Below are 9,612 nucleotides of genomic sequence, written 5' to 3' on the forward strand. Positions count from 1 at the left end.
CACACACACACACACACACACAAACATACAAAGACACACACCACACAAACACACACACATACATACAAAGACACACACACACACACAAACACAAACACACACACACAACATGCAAACAAACACACACCCCTGCTGCATTCATATGTCGTCAATCTTGGCAGTTTGAGGTTTCTTAACCGAGTCACAAGGTGGTCAATTTTTACCGCCAACATTCCCAGACAGACAAAAATCATAATTCACTGAAACAAAGAATAACTGAACTTTACAACACTGTCAGTCAAAGAAATATTTTTTAATGAATCTTTATATGCAGAACCAAACAGCAGGGACTGTCTACTTATTCAGTGCCTCACTACTAGATTCCATGGCCAATTTTTAGGAAAGGCCAGGTCTAGGAGAAAACGCTAAAATATGAAAGACAAAACAACTATTTGGAAAATATCGAGATACGCTGAAAACACTCAGTCTGGGTAAATAAGTAAACAGACTCATTACTGGCTCCTCCTACACTTGACTAGGAATGACCAAAGTAAACAGATTTTTCACAATATACAACCATGCAGATACAAGACGTCAACTCATAAAAGACATTCATTCAATAGTGAAACGAAAAGAAAAAGGTTTCTGGACACATGAAAGTCCCCACCAAAAGACTCCCTTAGAGAGAGGAGCCCATTTGATTTTATTGATCTGGTCAGGCCAACGGTCAAGGTCAGTACATGTTCAAAAGAGGCACATGGACATGGTTGTAGTCATGTAGATCTGGGAAAGATCAAGGCAAGATACACAGAAACAACAGAGTGAGAGTAAAGATATAGCCTAACAGTGGCACCTTTTGACAACCTGCTAAATTAAGATCTAATTTGAAACCTTAAATGTTGACGGCCACACGTTGAAAGGTCTCAGCCATGGAAACCACACCTCTTGATTCAAATGGACAATGTGTGAAAATGTTTGCAAATCATCCAAAAGGCAAGAGTAAATAATTTTCCAATGAAAAGTGATCCAATCAAGACATATGGCGAATATCGAGAGAGGGAGAATTCTCAATAATGAAAATAATCTGAATCTTAAGACTAGAAATTGTATACTTCTACAGGCTGAACATGTATAGAGAGAAGCAATAAAAAGTGAATGCCTTGACACCTTGCATATAAAACACACAAGTGAGGATTCCTCCTAAGAATGTTATGGAAAACACAAAAAACCTATATGACAGCCTAAAACAAAATGTACATTATTGAAGAGAACACCGAAAACTCTCACTAATAAGAAAATAATCTTTTTGGCATTTTGCCCACTTTGTCTTTTTATCAGAAACAAAAAAAAGGGATTAATTAATGTGAAAAGTTAATTCACTGTAACGAAAAATATGAGACCAACACTGCAACCTGTCTTTTTGGGATGATACATCTTAAAAGTAATATATATGTTCAGTGGTTTAAGCCACATTCTGACTCATAACATATATGTGTAAAGGTTCAGTTGACTTGTTTCCTTATTTCTCAGAAACAAAGCTGCGTGCCACCTCACTGCAAGTCTCTTAACAAAATACAAGTCACTCCAGCAGTCAATGCTAAAGATGAGTCGATGACTGACCGCAAAAGTAATATCACACTGTATTTATATGTTATAATATATGTAACTCAGTAACTGCATCAACTAATTTGGTGGGCATCATAAAAATTACGAGAAGCTGAGGGATAATAAAAATAACAGAGAAACTGCCATTACACCAGATTGAGAATGATATCTAGAGTATTGTCAAATCCCATTCTCAGATTCTGAGCTGGAATTTTTTCTCAGATTTTGAGCTGGAATTTTTAATTCTTAACAAAAGTAAAATCTTCACTCATAAGGAACTGAACAGATTACTAGTTGTGATACTAGTAAATTCATCAAACATAAAATTTCATTTCAGACACAGCATACTTGATTTTAGTACCAACATATGAAACTGGAAATAGACTGCCTTGCTTGCAATGATTCAAAACCATTTTTGCTGGGAAATAAAAACGAAAAAAAAAGATATATGTACAATTCCACTTTCAAAGCTCAGTTCTGATACAAAACACATTCATTCTTTAATGTCATGAAAGACTAAATACTCTTGACTCCAAGCTTTTGCAGAACATATACGGTAAAATAAAAAAGTCACGCTCAGCTTAAACATTTACAATACAAACAAACACACACACACACACAGATCTCAACTTCAACAAGAACAGAACCAAAGCTTTTTTCTAAAAACAGACACCACACTATCAATCACCTTCTGCATCAACAATCACATGATGTACAAACATATTTATGTTTAACACTGGAAATTGACAGCATTGTCAAAAACATGTATCACCCACACTCATACTTGCTCACAAACATTTACTTCAGAATTTTAGAATCTTAACTTAAAAACAATACATTTGTGTTTTCTTGAAAAACCATCATACTCGATCACACACACACAAAACAATTCACATGCCACAGATCCATACCTTTGAATTGAACCCATAACATCAATATAAATGTTTTTAAAAATCACACTCTGCATCCATAATCACAGCTCAAAGTCACAAGTTCTTGGATGAAACCGTTTTCTCAAAGTGTTTGTGAAAGTTTCTCCATTGGGTCCCTGGATGAGACATTCCAGCAAATTCATTAGAGAAATATTTCAGCAAGTTCCATGAGGTTGAACTTGGAGCAGTCTCACTCTTTTCCACAGACATTCACCACGTAGATGTACTTCACACAGATAATCATCGACAATCCAGACAGTCCGTTTAATCAAAAGCAGCGTTCTGCTGAAGCAATATTCAAAACTCTCAAGTCAATTTCTCAAAGAGAAATCCCAGAAAATTCTGTTATGAAACTCCCACTCTGAGTGTCTCGCAATCGAATTCAGCCACGTTTCCCTGTCAATCATGGACTATCTAACTGGCGGCATTAGGAATAGAGCTGTACGGAGCTTGTGTCAAACATAATAACGGGCAGATCTCCATGCAATCTGGGATATGGGTACTCCACCTCACCCTGGTAAAGAAAGGAGAAAAAAGCAATGATGTTCAAAAATGGATTTTCAATAAATATAAAAATTTTACAGTCATAAATAAGATTGAATAAAGCCAGTTTAATACCATCTAATAAATATTTAAATGTTTTGCAGTCAGAATCTTGAGGCTCACATTGGATTTGCATGTTATCATATTTTTAAAAATTTTTGCTGTAATAATAGAAATAAGAATTTCATGAAAATGAAATAAACCTTCACCCAAATTTGATTTTGAGCAACTTTGCACCTTCACTCTCAGGGAGTTCCAAGTCCTGTCACATTTCACAAAAGGAAAATTGAAAGCAAAATATGACTACAGTGATACATAATATCTTCAACAACAGCAAAAACAATTTTTTTAAAGGCAATGGCCATATAAGAAAAATTTAATGTCTCATTCAAAAAAAAAAATGTTCAGCTTTGTTAATTTTTTTCTTTCTAACGTAGGAGATTTTTCTTCCACACAATTTAATAATTTAGTCGGCGGATTTTTAACCTGCCTGTCAGGACCAGCCCCAAGCTGAGAGGGAAAGAATGTCCACATATGAAGTCCAAAATACTTTCATAGTAACAGAAAAAAAAAAAGGAAGAGAATTTCAGTGCAGACAAAAGAGATCAAACCTTTGAGCTAGATCACTACATTCTATTATCATGAAAGCATTTGTGAAGATAACTGTGCCTATCATCACTCTCATTTCTTTTTTCTCCTTTTTTAACACTTTGCCCTCCACAGGACTCTGATCTGCGACAGTGTGATATAGCGAAAAAAAATGTTGCAGGAATGATCTCCTTATAGACATGCACGCTTGTTAAAGTTATGAATTCTTTTCTGAATGGTTTGTGTGGCCTTTGAGGGCAAGAATCAGCTTTTTTACAAAATTGGAGCAAGTTGGGGGGTTTTTCAATGTCAAGTAAACTTGGCATGAGTGTTGCTTTACACTGAAACTATGACGAGAATTCGGGTGATGAATGTGCTTGATCTAATGTTTTCAATTCCAATTCTAATTCCTTTTTGGTGAACAAGTGATCATCACATTCAATTTTCTCAAGAAGCTGAAAATTTCATCATGATTTGGAGTTTTTGTCAAGATGCAAATATAGAACTGATGTACCCCATCTGCATCCTGGTATAAAGGAACAAAGGTGTTACGCTCTGAGCGCTGGGAGGGAGGAAAGTGTTCATTGGAAAAATGAAAAGTCAAGAACATTTTCCTGTTTAAGATTAATGCTACAGCCGAATAAATCTACATAAAATAATCTTCACCCCCTACTTTCTCATCTGGTTGCCTTGGACTGGGAAACCCAACCACTCAAGTCCGCTAATGAGCTGTCACTAGCCAGTTCAACTGCACTAGTAAGTCATATATATATATATATATATACCTGCGGCACCAGATTGTCGATACAGCGTCTCATCACAATTTTATTGGTCTTCCTGTCCGTGACTTCACAATAGAACTCGTGAGCCAAGTCACCATCTTCATCAAAGTACATCGACCTGAAATATAAACACAAAGCAAACAGTACAATAACTTTATTACATTAACATTAAATGTAACAAGAAACTTTTTCCACTGCTGGGATTTATGCCAAAAAACCCGAGTTGGGCCAGATGGGTATGATCTCAATTGTGTCAATGCCCAGAGGAATAAAAACAACTTAACTTTTTTTTAAATAAATAAGATGAGATTACAGAACTTTGATGTCCACTTGAAAGTACAGATGTTCACAGCTGCTGACAGCAACATGGCAATCTTGCACAACAGAATTTCAATTTAAAAACATGGACAAGTGATCTACAGTATAACACGGATAGGTCAAACACAGAAGACTAAAAATCACACATCCAGTTTCTAAAGGGTCATCTTGAGGATTTAACAGTAATAGGAAACATTACTATATAATGAATCAGATGGGGATTTTTTTAAAGATAAATATATTCATTTCCTCTTTTATTAAAGACTAGTGAATCTTGAACAAAGTAATAAATTTGAATATTATCCTAAACCTGCCTAAAGCCAGATGTGTGTTTCAAATTGCCAGCTTTCCAATTCAGTTTATTTATCTCATTAGTTACAACACAAAAATGAAAACATAGTGAAGCTAAATAATAATTGGAACACAAAAGTACTTTTATTTAATAAAAGGATGTTTGCAAACCTTTTTTAAACTTTCTTCATACACTACTACTGCAACAACTAGAAATACATTTTTTAAAAGAAGATTTGAAAGTAAAAATGAAGCAAGTGTTCCTTTTTTTTTTCCATAATGTATTAATATTATGGCGCAATTTAGCATTGCCGACTTCAGCGCGTCTAACAAAATAACCAGCCAAGTTACAATGTCTCTATTCTTTTTTGAGTTTCAAGAGCAAAAATGCGTGTTTTGGGTACAATGATTGAATGATAATTACCATATATACAAGGATACACCTAAAACTGTACGTTGAAAAGTATAAAAAAATAAATTGGCAAAGACAGAGTGACGACAGGGAACTGACTCCTGTGACCAGGGTTGGTGATTTTTTTTTTTTTTTTAAATAAAAATTTAAAAAATCGATTTTTTTAATTTAAATCAGATTTTTTAAAATTTAAATCGGATTTTTTTTATTTTTTTTATTTTTTTTTAAATGTCGACACAGTTTGGGATTTTTGGAGGCTAAAAGTAAGTTCTTTTAGTGCAAAATGCATTGTCTTTATTTTAACTAATGATTAATTTAAGCAACTGCAATTTTAGAAAGCCTTAATCTGCTATATCAGTGAGTTATGGCTGCAAACAAAAAATGAAGAAAATGTCAGTCTAAAAGGAAGGGGGGGGGGGGTAATTATGCATAGATAAACTTGCATTTTATTACAGTCTGTGTGTGTGCGCGAGCTTGTGTTTGTCTAAAAAGAAAAAGAAAATGCTAATTTCAGTTATGAAAAAAAAGTAAATTGAATACAGTATTATTTTACTACTTACAGTGACAGGGGGGAAGCAGACTTTTAAGCATGATTATTTTAGTCTACTAAACCTTATATCTGTTTTATAAAACCAAGGAAAGGAATTCTGAATGTTTAAAGATGTAAAAACAGAATACATTTTTTAAAAGTGATTTAAATCACTGAGTTCTATTTTTAAAATCAAGTTGATTTAAATTTTTTTTTAATCAACTGATTTAAATCAATCCAACCCTGGTTTTCAATTATGAAAAAAAGTAAATTGAGAACTGTATTATTTTACAGTGACTGGGGGGAAAGTAAGACTTTTAAGCATGATTATAGTCTACTAAACCTTATATCGTTTAATAAAACCAAGGAAAGGAATTCTGAATGTTTACATATATCATAGCTGCCACTCAGAAATTTTTAAAAAGGAGGAAATTCACGTGAAGGCGTACGCGCGCTCTCCGAAACCAGTGAGATCCAGAGGCAATATATACTGGAAAATCTAGCCTACGGTTTTGGAAGGGAAAACTGTCATATTGTGAACCATATGCAACTGAATTAAAAAGTATTTGAAAAAAAAAAAAATACATAAAGGCAGTAAGTTGACTAACAAGCATTCGAGTCAATTTGACACAGTTTGGACTTGGTGACTAAAAATCCAGTGTTTTTTGCCAGCTTGTGTCTCATAAAAAGATTTCTTTCACTTTAAACTTGTACTTGTACATACATAGACGTAGAGCAGTATCGGATCAAGGATGCAGGCACTCCTGTACAATTGCGGTCCCGTTTGCACTTAGTGCCCCTGTAGTAGTGTGTTTCTTATTTAGAGATCTAAACTGAATTAAAATTATAGCCTAGGCTATCTAATCTAGATATATCTAAATATGTGTAGATCTAGATTATATCTAGAGATAGATTTTCTAGATCTAAATCTAGATCTAGATTCACCTCCGCAGCAGCCCCAATAGCTGTCATGTAAACAAACGGGACCGCAATTGTTCAGGAGTGCCGCGGGCCGCGATTTCTTTTGCAAAAAACGGCTAGTTCAGTTTTGTAATGAACTTTTCAAGTCGCACACCGGCTGTTTCTTTCTCATTCCAGCTCCTTTTATTTTTGCATTCTGAATCAATTTATCTCGGTTTTCCGCCAATTTCAATGACAACTCGGCGCGCTAACGTTTCGATGGCCGATCGACACTGTGTTGCTCCACAACAATAAACAATGTGAAACTAGCGCTGGCCGCTGGGCCTAGAAGAACGGAAGTAGAAAGCTACGGGCGGACATGCGCAAACCGCGTTTTCGTCTCTCTCCCGGTTCGGTGTTTTCCGCGGGGGGAAAAAGTATGAAATTTGCGACCAAGAGCGGTCCAGCGGAGGAAGGAGGAAAGTTGCGGGAAAAGCTAAATGTAGCGGAGTTTCCGCTATTTAGCGGGAAAGTGGCAGCTATGATATATGTAAAAACTGAATACATTTTTTTGAAAAGTGATTTAAATTATTGATTTTTATTTTAAAAATCAAGTTGATTAAAATAAAAAAAATCAACTGATTTAAATCAACCCAGCTCTGATTTCAATTATGGAAAAAAAAGTAAATTGAATACTGTATTATATTTTACAGTGAAAGGGGGGAAAGCAGACTTTAAAGCATGATTATATTAGTCTACTAAACCTTATTATAAAATATCTGTTTTATGAAACCAAGGAAAGGAATTCTGAATGTTGAAATGTGTAAAAACTGAATAAAAATACATTTTTTTAAAAGTGATTTAAATCACTGATTTTTATTTTAAAAATCAAGTTGATTTAAATTTAAAAAATCAACTGATTTAAATCAACCCAACCCTGCCTGTGACCCCGACGTAAGGCGCTCGGCGGGGAACCCCCCGTTGCAACTAAAATTCCACTGTCAGTGCGCCATGAATATAGCTCGATTTTAAAGAACAATCAAATATTTTAAAGACTTCTATTCATTTGCGGCGGAAATGAAGTTGATATTCCAGCACATGTATAAAATAAATAGACTAAGTTAGTAGAAAAAGGACAACTAACTGGTAGCTAAAAGTGTGAAGCGGGAGGGAAAGTTGTAAGTAGACGAAGTGATTATTCGGACTCGAGTCCGAATATGAAAAAATGTTATTCGGACTCTGATTCTTGTCCAGCATGACATCACTTCCGACTTCCTGTGACTCGTGAATCCGGCTTCCTGTCCTGCCTCACTCGTGACTCGCCTCAGGCTGGGTAGAGACCGGGATCACTTCGGGCAAAAAGGCGTTAAAATTGTGCAGGAGCACTTAAACTAATCGGGGTAGAATTTGGCTTGGGACCGCTGAAAACCTGGCAAGCCAGCGCCCCTAAAAAGCAGAAGTAGATATCTGGATCTAGAAATCTAGATCTAGATCTAGATCCCCTGGAATAAAATGCGAGAAAGTAAACAATTGCCCCCTGGCCTGGCCCGGCGCTTTTTCGGTAGTTCCCACCCTGCAATTGTTATTCACGGGTTTTGGCCCCAAGAGTAGGGGGGGTTCAGGGGGGCTTGCTCCCCTGACCTAACAAAAATAGGAAGGGGTGGTTTCAGGGGGGCATGCCCCCCTGAATTTTACCAGAATTTAATGTTTTGCTGTTGTTAGGTTTGATACCTTAGCTCACCGCGAATCAAACGTATAGATCTAGATCTAGAAGTAGGTCAGGCTCAAATAAGGGGGGTGGGAACTACCGAAAAAGCACCCCTGGCCCTGCCCCTACCCTACACTACACTACTACACGATCAATAGAGAGGCTAAAAATTTATTTTTGGCTTCTTTTATTTTTACAACACTATTGGCATTATTGCTATACGTTTCTTTAATTTTTGTTTGATGGTATAGTATAGCAATACTAAAGGATTACATAATTATGATATGTAACAAATAACATACCCTCGTCTTTTGTGTACAAAAATTGCTGCTCCGCGGGGAATTACCGAATTGCCTGCTTGCTCTCCATCAGCACTGCCACTGTATCTGTTCGAACCTTTCAACCACGACAGTGGCTGTCCTAATGCTTTCGTTACGTTCGATGCTGTTTGGCCCATATTGTAACATTAGAAAGGTACTTTAAAATGTGATACTTTACTGAAAAGGGGACGTATCAGCATAGTTATGGACCAACTCAAAAAATCAGCTGTGAAATAACGAACTGCTCGTCACCGGATGTAATTAATGAAATGTTCCTCGAATTGCAGAGTGACCTACCCTTGTACACACACATTTTTTCATTCGCTATTTTGCAACCAAAAAAAAAAGATTATCATTAGTAACTGTATTTTCTCTTTAGGGAATCGAGAAACTTGCAGTATTCATACACATTCACAACTTTGTATACATACTAATCTGAGGAAAGCTATAAGACTCTTTGAAAATATTCTAAGAACTGTATATCTTTTTAAACTTAAATGATCCTTTCTAGTAATTGTGAGGTTATTTTTACTTCTAAACACTCCTTTCACAACAGGCCAGGAGAACATGAAAATTAATAATTTATTACTTAATAAACTTATTTGTTTCCCTCGAAAAAGGATAAAATGTCACTTAAAACGGGGGGCAAGAAAAAAATTGCATAACTATAAATCTGCTATCTGGTGAAGATCTTTGGGTACATTT

The 9,612-nt window shown here is 35.7% G+C and overlaps 1 protein-coding gene across 1 annotated transcript; it reads right to left on the reverse strand.

Moving 5' to 3' along the window:
- Positions 1-274: 274 nt before the first annotated feature.
- Positions 275-9,172, reverse strand: LOC101856402 (tumor suppressor candidate 2). The gene is made up of 3 exons (XM_005091686.3): positions 8,890-9,172; positions 4,433-4,547; positions 275-3,030 (listed from the first exon to the last, which is right to left on the reverse strand). Exons 1-3 carry the CDS (start codon positions 9,042-9,044, stop codon positions 2,944-2,946), a joined length of 357 nt encoding a protein of 118 aa, XP_005091743.1. The 5' UTR covers positions 9,045-9,172; the 3' UTR covers positions 275-2,943.
- Positions 9,173-9,612: the final 440 nt, after the last annotated feature.

This window comes from Aplysia californica, unplaced genomic scaffold (assembly GCF_000002075.1).
Source record: "Aplysia californica isolate F4 #8 unplaced genomic scaffold, AplCal3.0 scaffold00034, whole genome shotgun sequence".
NCBI classification, from domain to species: domain Eukaryota; kingdom Metazoa; phylum Mollusca; class Gastropoda; order Aplysiida; family Aplysiidae; genus Aplysia; species Aplysia californica.